Here is a 20,625-nt window from a genome sequence, read left to right as displayed (position 1 = left end):
GTTTCTTGAAGGAGCAGTTAGGTACTGTGCTCCTCCAAGGTCTCGAGCAAGTTTCTGTTCTTAAGGTGGTTTTTTAGAACAAAAGGAAGCTTAGAGACTGGAGGTAGGTGCTCAAACGGTCTACCCAAAACGATGGACAGATGGGCAAGATGCAGGGGCCTGAAGGATTCACCTAATTGCCAACTCAGGTAGGCTTCTCGGTGTTCACATTCCACTAAGAAATGGCCACCTTCAGCTACCTGTCTGCGCTTACTTAGATCAGGACTATTTGTCAGTGAGTCAATGGAATTTATTTAGTGTCTACTGTGTGCAGAGCACTGTACTAAGCACTTGGGAGAATACGATATAACAATATAACAGACACATTCCAGCCCCCAGTGAGTTTACAGCCTAAAGGGGGAGGCAATCAATCAATCAATCAATCGTATTTATTGAGCGCTTACTGTGTGCAGAGCACTGTACTAAGCGCTTGGGAAGTACAAGTCAGCAACACATAGAGACAGTTCCTACCCAACAGCGGGCTCACAGTCTAGAAGGGGGACACAGAGAACAAAACCAAACATACTAACAAAATAAAATAAATAGAATAGATATGTACAAGATAAATAAATAAATAGAGTAATAAATATGTACAAACATATATACAGGTGCTGTGGGGAAGGGAAGGAGGTAAGATGGGGGGATGGAGGGGGGACGAGGGGGAGAGGAAGGAAGGGGCAGACATTAATATAAATTTATTACAGATATGGACATTTGTGGTATTGGTACAGGATGCATTATAGGGCTACAATGATTATATTCAGGTTGGATTGCAGGACACATCATCTATTCTCCTTCCCCAAAGGCAGGAAATCAAAACTTTTTTAAATATGCCCAATTGTTGTATTGTTACATCGTACTCTCCCAAGTGCTTCGTATAGTGCTCTCCACATAGTAACCAATCATTAAATACGACTGACTGATCGCCTGCTAAGTGTATAAATGTGTGAGAGTGACTGTGAGTGTATAAGAAGGAAAGGAGAAAGAAGAAAAAAAAGAATAGAAAATAAGAATTAGGAAGACAGTGATGAATTGGGGTTTTTTTAATTTGTTTTTTTGACCCATAATCCCAACTCTGCTTACTTGGGACTCTTGACCCCTACCGTCCATTCTAGAGCAGATTGCAAGAGTCTGTTGTATAAAGCAAGGGCAACTTTTGATTCTGGGTTGCCTTATTGTAATGGCTAGATGCTAGGCCTGCCTTTAGGGAATGATGGTGTCTATTGCTCGACATTAACATTGCACAGAAATAAGTGCACACAACACACAATCGTCCAAGGGCCACGTTTCTGCATCATCAAGAAAATCTAGTTACATTCATCAACTAGCCCTTGGAAATCCATTCCTCCTGAGTGGTATATTTTTGCACCGACACCATTTTATTGATGTTCTGACAAACATCAGTCTGTCTGGCCAATTTTAGAGCAACCCTCTGGTGACATATGGCTGGATGACAAAATACTTAGAACAGTGTTCCAGTGCTTAGAACAGTGGAAAGAACAAGGGCTTTGGAGTCAGAGGTTGTGGGTTCAAACCCCAGCTCAGCCAACTGCCAGCTGTGTGACTTTGGGCAAGTCACTTAACTTCTCTGTGCCTCAGTTACCTCATCTGTAAAACGGGGATTAAGACTGTGAGCCTCCCGTAGGACAACCTGATCACCTTGTAACCTCCCCAGAGCTTAGAACAGTGCTTTGCACATAGTAAGTGCTTAATAAATCCTATTATATATTATTATTACTCTAAGATTGCATTTTGCAGAGAGGTTTTCTATTTATTTTATTTTGTTAGTATGTTTGGTTTTGTTCTCTGTCTCCCCCTTTTAGACTGTGAGCCCACTGTTGGGTATGGACTGTCTCTATATGTTGCCAATTTGTACTTCCCAAGCGCTTAGTACAGTGCTCTGCACACAGTAAGCGCTCAATAAATACAATTGATTGATTGATATTTGTTGAGTACGGCACCTAAGCAGCCCCAAATCAAGGAGCAGTCTGGGTTTGGATTTATTTTTTCCACAAACGTATGTGATCATTTCAACCGAAGACTGGACCCAGTATTATTTGCTGTGTGTTAATACACACCTTAGGGATTTCTTCTAGGGGAGGTTGATTCTGAATCAGGCTACCAATAATAATACAAACCATTCTTTCCTTGTTTCAGTCTAAGGTTTTGACATTAAATATTTAAATTAATTCTAGAAAGTGGTTTGGGAGCCTGATCTGGGTGAGCCTAGAGCTTAGCACTGTGATAGATGAGTCAAGTAGCAATTAATCAAACAAACCTGTATGCAAATTTGTCAGCACTACAACAAAGCCTTTTTTGAAAGAGGGCAAGGGTCCTTATGTATTGAATTGAGGATGAGTGGTCCATTTGAAAATCTATTACACCTTAGGGTCCTAATTTCAAATATCGTATTTTTGTTTTGGCTTGATATATGTCTGCGTAAGTCGAGTAGGGGATTTTGCTAGTGATAGGCTAATGGAAATTCACATTTCAGGAGAGAATTGAGTGGGAAGGATGTCTGTTTCGTAAATGCACGCTAAGAAAGTTTCTGAAAGGTGTCAACTGAGTTTCTCATCTCCCCTTTCTAAGGATTAGGCATTAAGGGCCGTAATTACGCTGTGGGCTGGGAACATGTCCACTACTCTGTTATACTGTACTCTCCCGAGCGCTTAGTACTGTGCTCTGCTGAGTGAATACCATCGATATTTAAGGTTGACATTTCCCTCAAATCCAGGAGGATCATTCTATAAGGGTTCGACGTTACGCCATCCGGATGGCTTGGGAGCTCCCTTGTTGGAATCATCATCATCATCATCATCAATCGTATTTATTGAGCGCTTATTGTGTGCAGAGCACTGTACTGAGCGCTTGGGAAGTACAAGTTGGCAACATATAGAGACAGTCCCTACCCAACAGTGGGCTCACAGTCTAAAAGGGGGAGACAGAGAACAAAACCAAACATACTAACAAAATAAAATAAATAGAATAGATATGAATGACTGCAACACTACTCAGATTTGGGGTCGCATCGAGCAATCTTCATCCCAGCTCTTGAAACCACTCAAAGCCGCAGATACAGAAGCAAACCTCGGCCCTGTTCATAAAGTACCTAGGCCACTGGTACGGCCAGCATGTTTCTCTTTGACATAATTCTGTTAAACTGAACCCTCCCAAATACTCGATACAGTGCTCTGCACAAAGTAAGTGCACAATAAATACCACTGATTGATTGACTGATAAACAGAAGATGGCACTGATGGTTTAAGGTTGCTACATGGGACATCTGCTAAATCAGAATAAACCAATCCTACGAGGTTGTCCAATCTCTCAACATTTCTGCGTCGATGCCAATTTCCTGAGGCACTATTCAAAAGTGGGGGCAAACAACCACCTCTCTCAGATGGTCTTTGTTTGGGAGTGATAATAGACTGACGTGAGGAGCAGCATGGATATGTGGAAAAAGCACAGGCCTGCAAGTCAGAGGACCTGGTTCTAAACCCGCTCTAACACTTAACCGCTATTATGGCCCCTCCAGACTGTAAACTCGATGTGGGCAGGGAGCAGTCTACCATCTCTGTTATATTGTACTCTCCCAAGTTCGTAGTACATTGCTCAGTACACAGTAAGCTCTCAATGAATACTATTGACTGATTGAACTTTCTCTGTGCCTCAGTTTCCTCACCTGTAAAATGGGGATTATATAGCCGTTCTTCCTCCCTCTTAGACTGTGAGCCCCATGTGGGGTGGGGACTACATCCAATTGGGTTCTCTTCTATCTCCCTCAGGGCTTAGTATAGTGCTTGGCACACAGTCCCTTCTAGACTGTGAGCCCGTTGTTGGGTAGGGACTGTCTCTATATGATACCCATTTGTACTTCCCAAGCGCTTAGTACAGTGTTCTGCACATAGTAAGCGTTCAATAAATATGATTGAATGAATGAATAGTAAGAGAAAGCGCACTGCGGGCTGGGAATGTGTCTGTTTATTGTTGTAGTATACCCTCCCAAGTGCTTAGTGCAGTGCTCTGCACACATTAAGCACCCAATAAATATGATTGATTGAAGGATTATTCTAGCTATAATGACCAAGTACTTCAACTGGAATCTCCCCAACGTGGCTATAAAATACCCAAGATAATCACCGATGGTATTTATGGAGGACTTACTACATGCAGAGTACTGTTCTAAGCACTCAAGATTGCTTCAACTAGCCAGGGAAATGCAAAAATGCTGTTTCCTTTTACTTCTGACTCCAGTCCTCCTTGGTATTTTTACTTTACCAACGAGGGAAGTGTTCTATAAACGGAGGGTAGGGAAATACATCCATCAGAAGGCTAAAAATCCCAGAGAGAAAAGCTAAAAACAGTTGGAAGAGGAGACACGGAGAAAGCAAACTCGATCATCTTAGCTGAACGCTGAACTCAAATATCCGAAATCCATACTGAAACCGGACTTTGGTTTCCAGGTGCATTGACGTGTTAGCCTCCTGCAGGGCTTGTTCGTTGCAAATCCGCCTTTTGGTCTCCTGATTTTCCCGAAGCCTCAGCTCAAGGACGGCAATCCCTCTCCTGATCGCCACATGCCAGAGGGATTTTGCTGCTGCTCCTGCTGCTGCTGTTAATGCAGTATCTGAAACTGCACCTCCCTACGTGTGACAAACACTTTGCTTTGCACTCTCTTCTTGTGTGTGCTCCATTTCGTCTTTCCACTTGGGAGAATACAATATAACGATATAACAGACACATTCCAGCCCCCAGTGAGCTTACAGCCTAAAGGAGGAGGCAGACATTAATATAAATAAATTTATTACAGATATGGACAATTGTGGTACTGGTACAGGATGCATTATAGGGCTACAATGATTATATTCAGGTTGGTTTGCAGGACACATCATCTATTCTCCTTCCAAAAAGGCAGGAAATCAAAACTTTTTTAAATATGCCCAATTGTTATATTGTTACATCGTATTCTCCCAATGCTTCATACAGTGCTCTCCACATAGTGACCAATCATTAAATACGATTGACTGATCGCCTGCTAAGTGTATAAATGTCTGAGAGTGACTGTGAGTGTGTATAAGAAGGAAAGGAGAAAGAAGAAAAAAAAGAATAGAAAATAAGAATTAGGAAGACAGTGATGAATTGGGGTTTTTTTAATTTGTTTTTTTGACCCATAATCCCAACTCTGCTTACTTGGGACTCTTGACCCCTACCGTCCATTCTAGAGCAGATTGCAAGAGTCTGTTGTATAAAGCAAGGGCAACTTTCGATTCTGCATTGCCTTATTCTAATGGCTAGATGCTAGGCCTGCCTTTAGGGAATGATGGTGTCTATTGCTCGACATTAACATTGCACAGAAATAAGCGCACACAACACACAATCGTCCAAGGGCCACGTTTCTGCATCATCAAGAAAATCTAGTTACATTCATCAACTAGCCCTTGGAAATCCATTCCTCCTGAGTGGTATATTTTTGCACCGACACCATTTTATTGATGTTCTGACAAACATCAGTCGGTCTGGCCAATTTTAGAACAACCCTCTGGTGACATATGGCTGATCAATCCGGCCACGAGGTTTATGAGCGTCTCTTAGTTGCACAGCATCCCATTAAGCTCCCGAGAGATTTTGATAGAGATAAAAGACACACTCCCTTCCTTCAAGGAGCCTACGGTCTAGCAGAGGGAGACGTAAAATTATGTACAGTCTGGAGGAAAAAAATGGATAACTAGATTGGGGGAATGAATACCTGTTTAAATAGCATACTGTGTAAATAGGTAATGATAGGTAATAATAATAATAACTGTGGCATTTGTTAAGTGCTTACTAAGTGCTGGGGTGGATACAATTCCAGCCCCGTCACTTGTCTGCTGTGTGACCTTGGGCAAGTCACTTCACTTCTCTGGCCTAAGTTACTTCATCTGTGAAATGGGGATTGAGACTGTGAGTCTCACCCGGGACAGGGACTCTGTCCAACCAAATTTGCTTGTAGCCGCCCCAGCATTTAGCACAGTGCCTGGCCCATAGGAAGCACTTAACAAATACCAGAATTATCATTATTATTATTATTTTGCAGGTGAGGTAACTGAGGCACACAGAAGTGAAGATTGGGCGTTCCATGGGGGACATGGACTGTGTCCAACCTAATTAGCTTGTATCTACCCCAGTGCTTAAAACAGTGCCTGGCCCAGAGTAAACACTTAACAAATTCCCTAACAAAAACTGAAATGACCATGCAGAAAGTTCTAAGAGTATGTCGACTAGTTGATTCCTTGAACTGCTACAATATTCTGCCTGCTTCCTGGCTACCAAATTATTTATGAAAATGCCATCCACAATCACTATCTTAATCACTATCTCCCCCTTTTAGACTGTGAGCCCACTGTTGGGTAGGGACTGTCTCTATATGTTGCCAACTTGTACTTCCCAAGCGCTTAGTACAGTGCTCTGCACACAGTAAGCGCTCAATAAATACAATTGATTGATTGATTAAAGGAATGCTTTGTAAAGGAATCAACTAGGACTATTTATTTTCTTCAGGAGATCCACCTGGCAGTTCGTTCACAAATTCCTTTTCATTGCTGACTGTCTGGTCAGAACTACAATGAATGCAGGCTCAACCACACTATATTTCTATCCTTCGTTGGCCAGTCTGAGAACTGAAATGAGTTCAACTCCAACCGCAAACTCTAATGATGACATACGGAAACCATTTTTCTAACACAGAAGCTATCTTTCTAAATCAAAGGAAATAGTAGCAGATTACTGAATTGATCATTTATGTCAGTGAGCTATTTAAATAACTATTTTTTCCCCCGTGAGATGGTTTTCTACAGTCTGCCCGTAGAGGGTTTTAACCATGCAGTACAGTGTCTTTAAAAAGTTGGTGATGCTTTCCATGGTTTCTTGTACATTCAATTCCATGCTCTTAGGGAATTACGGAAAGTTCTTCTTATAGTACAAATCTGTTCCAATACCTATTGAAGCAGTGGGGCCTGTTGGAAAGTGGGGTCGGAGGAGCTTGGTTCTAATCCAGTCTTCATCACTTACTGCTATGTGACATAGGCAAGTCACTTAACTTCTCTGTGCCTCAGTTACCTCATCTGTAAAATGGGGATTAAGACTGTGAGCCTCACGTGGGACACCTGATCACCTTGTAACCTCCCCAGCACTTAGAACAGTACTTTGCACATAGCATGCGCGTAATAAATGTCATTATTATTATTATTATTATTATTATCTGCAAAGTGGGAATTCAATCCCCGTTCTCCCTCCTACTTACACTGTGAGTCCCGGGTGGGACCTGGTGATATTTATTTTACTTGCACGTATTTACTATTCTATTTATTTTATTTTGTTAATATGTTTTGTGTTGTTGTCTGTCTCCCCCTTCTAGGTTGTGAGCCCGCTGTTGGGTAGGGACCGTTCCTATATGTTGCCAACTTGTACTTCCCAAGCGCTTAGTACAGTGCTCTGCACACAGTAAGCACTCAATAAATATGATTGAATGAGTGAATGAATGAACTTGTATCTTGCGGGTTGGGTTGTAATAGGAAATCAGCGAGGTAGGATAGGAAGGGACAAGCCGATGATGGTAAGGAGTTTCTGTTTGACGCAGAGGTGGATGGGCTAACAATCACTGGAGGTTTCTAAGGAGTGGGGACACGTGGACTGAATGTGTTTTAGGAAAATCATCCGGGCAGCCACGGGAAACAAAACTTGTAGTGGGGAGAGACAGGATTTGAGACAAGAAACTGAGGCACAGGTAAGGGTCTTGCCCAAGGTCACACTGCAGGAGCTTAGTACAGTGCTTTGCACACTGTAAGCACTCAATAAAAATAATCGAATAAAGAAGGCTGGCAGAACTGGGATTAGCACCCTAGCCCTGTGCTCAGAAAACAGACATTAATAGAAATGAATAAATGATAGATATGTACATAAGTGCTGTGGGGCTGGGAGGGGGGGAGAACAAAGGGAGCAAGTCAGGGTGACACAGAAGGTAGTGGGAGAAGAGGAAAGGGGGGCTTAGTCAGGGAAGGCCTCTTGGAGGAGATGGGCCTTCACTAAGAATTTGAAGTGGGGTAATAATAATAATAATAATAATAATAATAATAATAATGGCATTTATTGAGCACTTACTATGTGCCCAAAGCCACACAGCTGACAATTGGTGGAGTTGGAATTTGAACCCATGACCTCTGACTCCAAAGCCCGTGCTCTTTCCGCCGAGCCACGTTGCTTCTCTACTCTGTACTCTGGCACTGTACTCCCAGTGTACACTTTGTACTCTACTTTGTACACTGTACTCTCCCAAGCACTTAGTACAGTGCTTTGCACAGAGTTATTGCCTGCCAGATTTGAGGAGGGAGAACATTCCAGGCCAGGGGCAGGACGTGGGCGAGGGGTCGGCGGTGAGATACGAAGCCTTGCTGCTTCTCATAACAGATACCCATTCACACAAAACTACACGTGTACAACTACACACACACACACACCCCAGAGGCACATGCCCTGTACACACACACCTTCGTTCATTCATTCATTCATTCATGCAGTCGTATTTATTGAGCGCTGTGTGCACAGCACTGTACTAAGTGCTTGGGAGAGTGCAATATAGCAATAAACAGACACATTCCCTGCCCAGAAGAGCTTAAGGTTTGAGGAGGAGACAGATATTCATATAAATAAATAAATGAAAACCTGGGTAATATTGAAGGGTGTTTTGTCTTCCACTTGAACCTGTATATATGTATATATGGTTGTACATATTTATTACTCTATTTATTTATTTATTTATTTATTTATTTTACTTGTACATTTCTATCCTATTTATTTTATTTTGTTGGTATGTTTGGTTCTGTTCTCTGTCTCCCCCTTTTAGACTGTGAGCCCACTGTTGGGTAGGGACTGTCTCTATGTGTTGCCAATTTGTACTTCCCAAGCGCTTAGTACAGTGCTCTGCACATAGTAAGCGCTCAATAAATACGATTGATTGATTGATTGATTGATTGATTGATTGAACAGCCCATTAGTGGTCACGACCTAATGATCAGCAGGGTGTTCACCTTCCAGATTTTTCTTCCAGGAGCCCCAGCGAGCATCTCCGGCTCCTCCAGGGAGTGGAGATTGGACTTCCTTCTTTCCACTGGAGGAACCTCACAAACAGCCATAATCTGGGCAAAATCCTCTCCTTGGAGCTAAAGAAACGACATCCCCGTCCTCAGGGAGCTTAAAACGCATTGCACTCCCTCGCAAGCTTAGTCTAGTGCTCTGCACACAGTAAGCACTCAAGAAATACCATTGATTGATTAACTGATTAGCAAACTGCTCGATCCATTGAGGAATCAGTCACTGTCAACATCATCATTGCCACTGCAGACATTTAATTAGCGCTTACAGTATACTGTGAAACCCTTTCTTGAGCACTGGGGAATATTATACAGGTTACATAAATACACAGTCCCAAAAGGAACTCATAAGGAGGGGCGATAAGGCAGAGAAAAACAATAGGAAATAATCATAACTAAAAAAAAAATCAGAAAAATGTGGGGAAGAAAGCAGTGCTTCAGAACATTACCAATGTGGTGAAAATATATTTCCCTACCAATCTCTAGATTTACTGGATTGAGTTAGGTGGAAATTGGGACAACCAGACACAGAGAAACAGGGAGGAAGGAAGAATTTTTCAGCTTCTTTTCCATTGTTAGGAAAACTCACTTTCCTAGGTTTCCATGATAGAGAAAAAGAAAATAATAATAATGATGGCATTTATTAAGCGCTTACTATGTGCAAAGTACTGTTCTAAGTACTGGGGAGGTTACAAGGTGATCAGGTTGTCCCACGGGGGGCTCACAGTCTTAATCCCCATTTTACAGATGAGGGAACTGAGGCACAGAGAAGTTAAGTGACTTGCCCAAAGTCACACAGCTGACAATTGGCAGAGCCGGGGTTTGAACTCATGACCTCTGACTCCAAAGCCCGTGCTCTTTCCACTGAGCCAGGCTGCTTCTCTAATAATATAGAAAATAATAATAATAATAATGATGGTATTTGTTAAGCGCTTACTATGTGTCAAGTACTGTTCTAAATACTGGGGTAGACACAAAGTAACCAGGTTGTCGTCCCATGAGGGGCTCACAGTCTTAATCCCCATTTTACAGATAACTAAGGCATAGAGAATAATAATAATAATGGTATTTGTTAAGCACTTACTATGTGCAAAGCACTGTTCTAAGTACTGGGGAGGATACAAGATGATCAGGTTGTCCCACAAGGGGCTCACAGTCTTAATCCCCATTTTACAGATGAGGTAACTGAGGCCCAGAGAAGTTAAGTGACTTGCCCAAAGTCACACAGCTGACAATTGGCGGAGCCGGGATTTGAACCCATGACCTCTGACTCCCAAACCCGTGTTCTTTCCACTGAGCCACGCTGCTGGATAATTGGCTCAAACAGGAATGGAAGGAGGAGTGTTGGGAAGCCAAATTCCCAGGAAGCAGATACTGAAAAAATGTAATTTCATCCTTGCCTGAAAGATGGAGGCTTCTGGTTTTAGGGAGAAAGAGAACAATCCTTTGACTCCATGGGAGCAAAAGTACCTGAAATAAAAGCAGAGATCTGCGCGAAACATCCGGGGCCTTCAGAAGGGGAGACTGACAACAACTGGAACAATCTAAAGTAAGGAAATGCCACCAAAAAAGACCAGCATCAGTGGTATTTATTAAGCACCTTTCTGCATGTAGAGCCCTGCAGCCTCTCCAGTCAACAGTTTGGGGAAATTTTTTTTTCCAAAGGTCTCCCACAAAGCAAGAATTTCTCACACAGACTGAAAAAATTCCCGTTGTTGTTCCCCGGTTATAGAGCGAAAGCCGTCTCTAAGGGAGAGGCTACGAATAGGACAGATTTGGCAGATTCCAAGGCAAAGAATCATTAGGAAATCTCCAATGCTTAGAACGGATGCAATTTTAGAAACAAGCTAAAACAGCCCTGCCCTTCCCAACTGGCAAGGTGTTTGCTCAAAAAGGTCAATGTAAAACGGAATATATTAGAAGAAAATGATTTCTTTATCCTGTGATCAGTTACTACCTCCCGTTGTTTTCTCAGCAAAGAGTAGTCATTAAAATAGTGTCATGGTAGACCACAACATTTGTTTACTAACAAAGCAATCTGAATGGCTGGTTTACCTTTTACCGCCATAAAGAAGGGGTGTGGTGAGCAATATCTATCCACGCTTTGTTTGTTTGTCTTTCTTCATTGGGAAAATATAGACTAAAGGAAATATCAAATATTTGAGTTTATACCATTATATTTGTTTTCGTGCACACAGAAAGTAGTTTGAATGTTTGCTCAGAAACCTAATGAATGTTCCAAGATTACTTCCACTTGCACAGCCCAAAACTTGTGAAAACAATGGCCATCTCATTGCAAAAATGTATTTAAGATGCCTGTGAACAAACACTTGGCATTTAGCGTAAGAGCTTCTCCCAAGCAGTTAGGAGAGTACAATATAACAGAGTTGGTATATACACTCCCTTTCCACAGTGAACTTACAGCCTGGAGGGAATTTTGTCAACGGCCCCAGTGGCAATGCCCCCCGTCAAAATGCCTCCTGAATCCTGGACCAGAGTGGTTTCTAGGAAGTAACATCAATCAATCAACCCATCAATGGTATTTATTAAGCACTCACTGTGTGCAGAACACTGTACTAAGCGCATGGGAGAGTATAATACAACAGAGTGGGTAGACACGTTCCCTTGTCTTCAACGAGCTTACAGTCATTCAATCATTCAATCGTATTTATTGAGCAGTTACTGTGTGCAGAGCGCTGTACTAAGTGCTTGATAGTCGAGATGGGGAGACAGACCCTAATAAAAATGAATAATTTAAGGATATGTACATAAGTGCTTTGGCCCTGAGGGTGGTGGGAATACCAAATGCCCAAAGGCAACAGCATGGGATTGGAAGTTAGAAAACCTCGGACTACCTCTATTATATCATACTTTCCCAAGTGTACAGTATCCTGTATACAGTATGTGCTCAATAAATACCACTGATTGATGGACTGATTGATTGAATTCAAGGTCCTTTCATGGGTCAGTGTGTAACCTTGGACAAATCACTCAGCCTGCCTGTACTTCCAGCTTTTCAATCTGTAAAATGGGGATGTGATTCCTACTCTTCAGACCTCTTAAATGTGAGCTCTGGGTGGATAGGGACCATGCTTAATCTGGCTCTTTTGTATCCACACCACAGTGGATACACCGGTTTTCTCCAAAAGCTTTCAAGCCACATTTCCCCTCTATTTAAGAACCTCTGTTGGTTGCCCCTCCACCTCCACACCAAACAGAAACTCCTCACCATTGGTTTTAAAGCACTCAATCCCCTTGTCCAGCCTTGTTACTTTCTTACTACAACCCAGCCTGTAGGCTTCGCTCCTCTAATGCTCACCTTCTCAAAGTACCTTGATCTCATCTATCTCGCTGCCAACCTCTCACCCACATCCTTCCTCTCGCCTGGAACCCTCTCCTTCCTCATATCCGACAATACTCTCCCCTTCTTCAAAGCCTTATTGAAGGCACTTCTCCTCCAAGAGACTAAGCCCACCTTTCTTCTTCTCCCACTTCCTTCTGAGCCACCCTGACTTGCTCCCTTTATCCATCCCTCCTCCCGGCCCCACAGCACTTAAGCACATATCTGTAATTTATTTATTTCTATTAATATCTGTCTGCCCCTCGAGACTGTACACTCATTCTGGGCAGGGAATATGTCTGTTTACTGTTGCTGGTAACCACCCCAGTGCTTAGTACAGTGCCTGACACATAGTAAGTGCTTAACAAATACCATAAGTATTATTATTTCTTTTTTACTTTAATTGTATTTACCCAAACCCTTATTGTGGTGCTCTGCACCTAGTACTGATCAATCAATGAGATTTATTTAGTGCTTACTGTGTGCAGTGCAATGAACCAAGAGCTTGGGAGAGTCCAGTACAGGAGTTGGAACCCATGAACCCTGCCCAAAAGGAGTTCAGGTAATAGATTCATTCATTCATTCAATTGTATTTATTGAGCGCTTACTGCTCGATATAAACTGTTGATTGAATCACCAGGAAGATAGGGTATCAGTCTTTAAAACTTCAAATGGAAGCATAGTTACATTGCACTGGAACTATTCTTCACTGTAATTCGGCTGCTCTAGGCTGTTTGAGAGCTCAGAATAGGTGTCAGCTGCCAAAGTAAATGTGAAATGGTACACTTTACCTGATGGAGGTGAAAGGAATACTTACATGACTCAATGACACTCAGTAAGTGGCCATTTAATAGCCTCCAAATAAACAAGGAAACAATCTGACACCCTGGAGGTGATGAGAAATCATATAGGGTGACTGGGGGACTGCAAGCAGAGACCAGGATTTAGTTAAGGTGTTACCAAAAAATCAGAGAAAAAGGCATTAAGGAGTTGGGGGAGGGAAGGCAGAAAATCAATAGAGGAAAATAAAGGAAGAAATTAAGAAAATCAAACAATCGTGCACTAATTGAGCAATAATCTCTCAGCAGTGCAGGCGTTTAGAGAGTGTCCAAATCATAAAATGATATCTGGTCCTAGATCGGGAGTGATTTAACGAGAACATTATTTCAGGAATCAGATGCGTTTCTGGGAAAGATTACAATTTCCTCCTAGGTGCCCTCCTCCGTTTAATCCTTTTGCTGTTTCTTGAAGCCCAACATGGCTCCTTTGAATCATCAGGGAAGGAACAGAAGACTTTAACTAATAATTGAAAATGAATGACAAAGGTCTTTGGCAAAGCATAGAATGTCCCCATTGTAGGGACTCTGCTTACAATTTCCATTATTAATAGAGGGTGGATCGGTGGCCGGGGGGGTTAGGGGGGTAGTAAAATATAGAATTTGAGGTCATTATCAGGTTTTGTGTTTAATTCAGGTAAAAACCAGGTTTGAACTTTAAAATTTTCAGACATTGACAATTCTCCACAAGAACGTGCTCAATCAACTTAAATCAACTGTGGAAGGATGCATTCTTAAATCAACTTAGGTTGTTCCTAACAGTTTCACAGCCAGCGTGCACTTTACATTTGTGCTTTTTTCAAGGTTGAATGTGAATTTTTAAATAATTTTGGAGGATCAAATAAAATTGATGAAACCCTACAAACCCAGTCCCTGCTTATTAGCAAGATATAAAAAATAGACTAATAGGAGGGGCGATGGATATAAAAGAGAAATAAGATTAGTTTCCTCCCAAACTCAGATGAATACACACAGAAGACATGTTTTTACACAATGAAAAGCAGATGAACTGTTCAAAAGTTAACTACTGATGCACATTCCAGGGACTTGAAATTATTTGAGTTGCAATAGGAAATTTCAGCTGAATCTATATTTGGGATACAGACTGACCTTTGAAAGATTTTAACGGCATGATCACCCACTATCCTGCAAACACAAACATTACAGTTTGGGAAACCGAAACTACTCCTTTGAAACAAATGGAGAAATTTTACTCCCCATAAATACACACACACACAAACACACACCCCTCCTTTCCTCCCCCAGCTCACCTCCCCTCTAAAGGCCATGACCCTCTTACAGTCTGGTAGGACGGAAGCAACCTTGGAAATTTCCCCTTTTTTACTGAGTCTGCCTTGAACAAAGATCCACTTTATGAAAAGTGGGAGGGAAGATTAAGCACTGATGCAGAATTGAAAGACTTCCCCATAATTAACCTTATTTCATGCTGTACTGTACCAGACACCCTGATCAATTCCCAGAAACACCCCTTCCACATTAGACAAGGAGGTTTTCTTCGCGGCCCATGGATTTGTTTGAAGAGGGGGGGACCCAAACATTTGTGAAAATGAACCGGAGCTTCTCTTAAAGCGAAGTGACCCGAGTCTCAGTTGCACACTAGAAATCCCCTCCAAGAAAAAACAGACAGATTCGATGAATACGGCTAAATAAAAGGGGTTGACCATCATTTTCAATGATGAAAAAGGCGGCAGTCACCAGCTCCTAATGTGAATTGATGCAATGTTCCCTTAACAACGAAGAGAACATCGCCATGTGTTTCTGGAACTTTCCCCATTTTACATTTGGAATTTTTTTTAATGTAGATTAGACCATGCATAATTTCTTACTGATGACCCAAAATGGCAGCAGTTAAAAAACTAAATGCTGTCAATTCAGCCAATGAACAGAAACAACTGAAGCAATTTCAAGACATCATAAATTAAAATGTGGGGAACAAATGGCCTGGTGTATACTGTTTAAAAGACAAATCTGTTAAGAAAGATGCTTCCAAATTTGCCTTTAAAGAAGTAATGTAATTTAGAATATTTTATGTCTGGTTTTCTGAGAATTTCCTTATCTTTAGCTTACTCTAACTCTATATTTTTTCAGTTTATTCCTCCATTGAGGCCTAAGGGCTACTTAGTATGAATGTAACTAAGGACCTAGAAAATGCCACAAACCTACCGCGCCCAAGATTCAGTCCTGGCAGTGACCGCCAAAGAGAGGCAGGGGTGATGGAGAAAAGAGAAAGCCAAAGATGAAGTCAGGCCCACACAAAGGGAGCATCTTGTGAGGAAAATAAATCCATTGGGGAAAAAAAATCAATTTCGGAATGATAAGTATTTTTCCTCTTCAAAAATCTCTGCTTTACCTCTCCTTCCTGTCAGGGAGGAGGCATTTCATTTTATTAGTAGATTGTCCCCGACCCCTGGGCCCCAGAAATACCCTTCTCCCCATCCCAAATCACAATCAACAAAGAGAAAAAAAAAACATGTAACCTAATACCTCTTCTATTCAATAGAGAAAGAAGCCTAGATGCTGCATTTTAACAGGCTGGTAACTGTGAAGAAATATCTTTTCTGCACAGTTTTATCATTGAGAAAGTAACAGAGTATTTCTTAGTGACTCACGTGAGGTCTCTCTTACAAATGGACCTTAAGCAAAAGAAGATGTGGACAGCTGAAAGGGAGCCATTCAGACCTTGGAAAGGATATTCAAAACGTCAAAAATTCTATGATATTAAAATGCAACAGATGCCAATAATGTGTTTCTGTACTAATTTGAAAAGTGTTAGTTTTATTTCTCATTTTGGTGGGCGGGGGGGGGGGGGGGTTAAAAAAGGGAGGAAGAATACACTCCATTTCTTTTTGTTCAATCATTGGGGAAAACTGTGCCAAAATGTGGTTTTACTGACACTCGGACTTACTTGAGACAAAGCAGCATCCCGCTCTTCTGTCACTGCGTTCAATTCTTCAGTGGTTATTTTCTTTTGAAGTTCCTTGGTCTTGTATATCTGATCCACAATTATAGCTCCATTCTTCTGAATCGCTATTCCTGTGCCTGCGTTGTTTATTCTGTTCAGTAATTCCTGTAATGTCTACCAACAGCATTATATGTTAGTCAGACATGAAGTTTTAATATATTTTATTTAATATAGGGTTTTAATTAATAGGCACATGTGAATTGTAAATTGACTGAGTGAAGTTATTGAATTTTCATATTGCAGCAAAGATGTACATTATTAGTGTGTCAATTCTTCTTTTTCCCACATCTTAGTTCCTGAAACCCACTCAATTGAACTTAAGCCTCTAAGATATAAGACTGACATCCAGAAATCTCCTCAGAGAATGGCTTACCATGTCATTTTCTTCAGGGTTAATATTTTCTAGCCTAGAAAAGAGGGACACAGAAAGCCTGATCAGTAGCATTTCCTTAGTGCAGCAAAATGAGTTCGTTTTTTAAATCTTTAGCACCTCAAGTAATTTCATTCGACTAGTCTGTGGAGTCAGCCATGACTCTGAACATATTAAACCGCCACCTGTTCGGCTCCGTCTTTCAATATGCTCCATATCTTCCGCCCCTGCCTTCAGACTGTTAGGTTATTAATGTTTACTGCTATCTATGGCTACGAGGATCAATTGTTCATATGTGCTTGGATGAAGACGTTCCCCCATGATGGGAACGCCAGTGCTATTACCGTTAGATTTATTCCTGGACATCTAATTTTGAGCAGGAACTGAACAGTCCTCTTTCACTGTCCTATTTCTGACTGCCCAAATCCAACGGGACCATGTTTTTACGACAAAGCAGGACCGAGTTGCTTCTGAAGCAAAGACAGATCATTATCACTAAACTTTATCTTAAAATCTCCCGTCGGATCCCCTTGCTTTGTGGAAAAACAAATTCCCCAAGTAGAAAAACTAAACCATGCCAATAAGGTCCATTTCTGCCCCTTTTGGACGGGTAATTCTGCATTTTCTCTTGATTGTGGAGGGTACAAATTCACCCTTTTTATAGCAGCATGGAATACGTGTTCCAAGTCTGCTTTTCCTTGGAGAATCATCATCCTCTTCCAACACTCTGGGATGTCTCCCTCGGACAGAGCATTGGGGCATCTCCATTTTCAAGACATACTGTGAACCCCATGTGAGATAGGGACTCTGTAACAATCTGATGATTGTGTATCTACCCCAGGGCTTATTACAGGGCTTGGCGCATAGTAAATGTTTAACAAGCACCTTAATTATTATTGCAATATAAGAGAGTTGGTAGATGTTTCTTGCTCACAATTATTATTATTTTCATTATTCCCATGATACAAGTTTCATTAATAGCAGTTAAACAGGCACGCAATGTGTCCAAAAGAATGAAAGGAACTGGCCAACAAGAAACCTGGTCATTTGGCTCAAAACCTTCCTATTTATTCTAGTTTTAGTCTGCTTCCTCTGACACCATTATTTTCCCAAAGGCCGAAGATGATTTTCCTATCATCTCCTGCGACTGAGAGATGTTCTGAGGAAGCAAACTCATCAGCCATCTATAATGTCAGAGCAGAGTCCTGTCAGAACCAGGAATCCCGGGCACAGGTATCGACATGAAAAGTCAATGGATGTTTCTCGGCGACATCACTCTATTGGGCAGCCGTCAAATCTGTGGATATGGCAGAAAAAGACATCGCCAATGCTGCTGTGTGGAAAATGACTTAGAGATTCTAAAACACTTTTTGTGACAGAACAGGAAAAGGGTTGACACCTCATTGTTCTTCCATGGTGGTATCCAAACAGATCTACAGAAACCTGGGATGGGATAAGAAGGCTGCATATTCAAGCCGCATGGTGTAGTGGCTAGAACACGTGGGACTGAGAGTCAGGGGGTCATGGGTTCTAATCCTGGCTCCGCCACTTGTCTGTTGTGTGGCCTTGGTCAAGTCACTTCACTTCTCTGTGCCACCGTTACCTCATCTGTACAATGGGGATGGAAGCTGTGAGCCCCATATGGGACAGGGACTGTGCCCATTCCTATTTGCTTGTATCCACCCCAGTGCTTAGTACAGTGCCAGGCATGTGGTAATCGCATAACAAATACCACAATCATTCTTCCATGGTGGTATCCAAACAGATCTACAGAAACCTGGGATGGGATAAGAAGGCTGCATATTCAAGCCGCATGGTGTAGTGGCTAGAACACGTGGGACTGAGAGTCAGGGGGTCATGGGTTCTAATCCTGGCTCCGCCACTTGTCTGTTGTGTGGCCTTGGTCAAGTCACTTCACTTCTCTGTGCCACCGTTACCTCATCTGTACAATGGGGATGGAAGCTGTGAGCCCCATATGGGACAGGGACTGTGCCCATTCCTATTTGCTTGTATCCACCCCAGTGCTTAGTACAGTGCCAGGCATGTGGTAATCGCATAACAAATACCACAATCATTATTATTAGTAGTAATAGTAGTAGTAAGAAATCCACAGGAAAGTACTTCTATCATCTTTATAATAATATATACACCCTTAAGAGATCCCAACTGAGGCAGCTGGAACCTCCTTCAACACAGCCACAGTGGAATTCCTCGAGACTGTAAGCTCGCTCATTCATTCATTCAATCGTATTTATTGAGCACTTACCAGAGAAGCAGCATGGCTCACTGGAAAGAACCCGGGCTTTGGAGTCAGAGGTCACGGGTTCAAATCCCGGCTCTGCCAATTGTCAGCTGTGTGGCTTTGGACAAGTCACTTAACTTCTCTGTGCCTCAGTTCCCTCATCTGTAAAATGGGGGTGAAGACTGTGAGCCCCACATGGGACAACCTGATCACCTTGTAACCTCCCCAGCGCATAGAACAGTGCTTTGCACATAGTAAGTGCTTAATAAATGCCATTATTATTATCATTATTACTGTGTGCAGAGCACTGTACTAAGCGCTTGGGAAGTACAAGTTGGCAAGCTCATTGTGGACACAGAAAGTGGCTACCAACTCTGTTATACTGTGTTATCCCAAGCACTCAGTACAGTGCTCTGCACACAGTAAGCGCTCAAAAAATATAATCGCTTGATTGATTCTCTAGACTGTAAGCTCTTTGTGGGCAGGGAACATGGCTGCCAACTCTGTTACTTTGTCCTTATCCCCAGTGCTTAATACAGTGCCCTGCACAAAGTAAGTGCTCAATAAGTACAATTTACCGCTTGTCTGTGGAAGTCTACAGTATCGGTCTTAGTATTGCTTGGCTACATGGCTAGAGGTATTATTTACTGTTTGATTTCATTCAGGTACATATTTAAAGCAGGGTGATAGGTCCATGACTTCACTCATGGTAAAACCAAAAAGAGGCACTCAAAGACTCTACAATTTCACTTTCACAACTATAACGGTGACAAGTGCATCCCATCGCAAATTCAGCCCATAACATTTCAGACTGGGGTTGGGAACTTCCCAGTTAGGATTTCTAAGGAACTAGGAATTCAGGTTTTTAAAGCTGAAAATTCCCATTTCTTAATGCCAAGGACTGGCGGTATATCATTAAATATCTAAATTCCATCCGATCCCTCAAGGGAATAAATACGTTTTAAGGGGAATTCCTTTTCTACCTCCCTGTCTTAAGTAGAAGTAGTAATAAAGGTATTTATTGAGCATCTGCTCGGTTCAATGCACTACACTGGGTGTTTGAAAATGAAATCATTGTGGGCAGGGAACGTGTCTACTAACTCTGTTTTTGTTTTTGTTTGTTGTTTTTTTTGGGGGGGGTGTTGGTATTTGTTAAGTACTTATTATGTGCCCGGCACTGTACTAAGCGCTGGGTTAGATATAAGGTTGGACACAATGTGCCACATGGAGCCGACATTTTTCATCCCCATTTTACAGATGAGGTAACAAGCACAGAGAAGTGAGTGACTTGCCCTAGGTCACACAGCCAACAAGTGGCAGAGCTGGGATTAGAACCAAGGTCCTTCTGGATCCCAGTCCTGTGCTCTATCCACTAGGCCATTCCACTCTGTATTACTGTCCTCTCCCAAGCAGGAAAAAAAAAAAGGAAACCCTAATGAACCTCCAGACTAATAACAACTGAAAGCCAGAATTTTGTGAAGGACTTTTCGTTCCACTTAGAGTTGTCGCTTAGTATTCCTGTAAGTACTAGCATTTAGTCAGGGATGGGAGAGTTCACATTCTAAAGATGAGTTTTCAGTCTCACCCAGGTAACCGAGAGTCTTGAAAACCTTGGCTGATTTTTTGACTTTATTCTGACGAAAGGAGCTATGCTTCATTCTTCTGAACTGGTTTACCAAACAGGAATCAT

General features: G+C 41.9%; 1 protein-coding gene across 3 annotated transcripts in view; it reads right to left on the bottom strand.

The window, feature by feature from the left end:
* Window positions 1-20,625, bottom strand: part of MIPOL1 (mirror-image polydactyly 1) — a 220,038-nt gene that overhangs the window by 151,723 nt on the left and 47,690 nt on the right. For all 3 annotated transcript variants that reach the window (XR_005453861.1, XM_038756380.1, XM_038756381.1), the window contains exons 7-8: window positions 16,697-16,730; window positions 16,267-16,437 (exon numbers count right to left, since the gene is read on the bottom strand). Coding sequence is in view for 2 of the 3 variants with exons in the window: in XM_038756380.1 (XP_038612308.1) it covers window positions 16,267-16,437; window positions 16,697-16,730 (205 nt within the window). In the remaining variant the exon portion in view is untranslated. The remainder of the gene's footprint in view (window positions 1-16,266; window positions 16,438-16,696; window positions 16,731-20,625) is intronic.

Source organism: Tachyglossus aculeatus, chromosome 14 (assembly GCF_015852505.1).
Source record: "Tachyglossus aculeatus isolate mTacAcu1 chromosome 14, mTacAcu1.pri, whole genome shotgun sequence".
NCBI lineage: Eukaryota > Metazoa > Chordata > Mammalia > Monotremata > Tachyglossidae > Tachyglossus > Tachyglossus aculeatus.
Note: the sequence above shows the minus strand (reverse complement) of the source record. Positions and strands in the feature narration are given on the sequence as shown.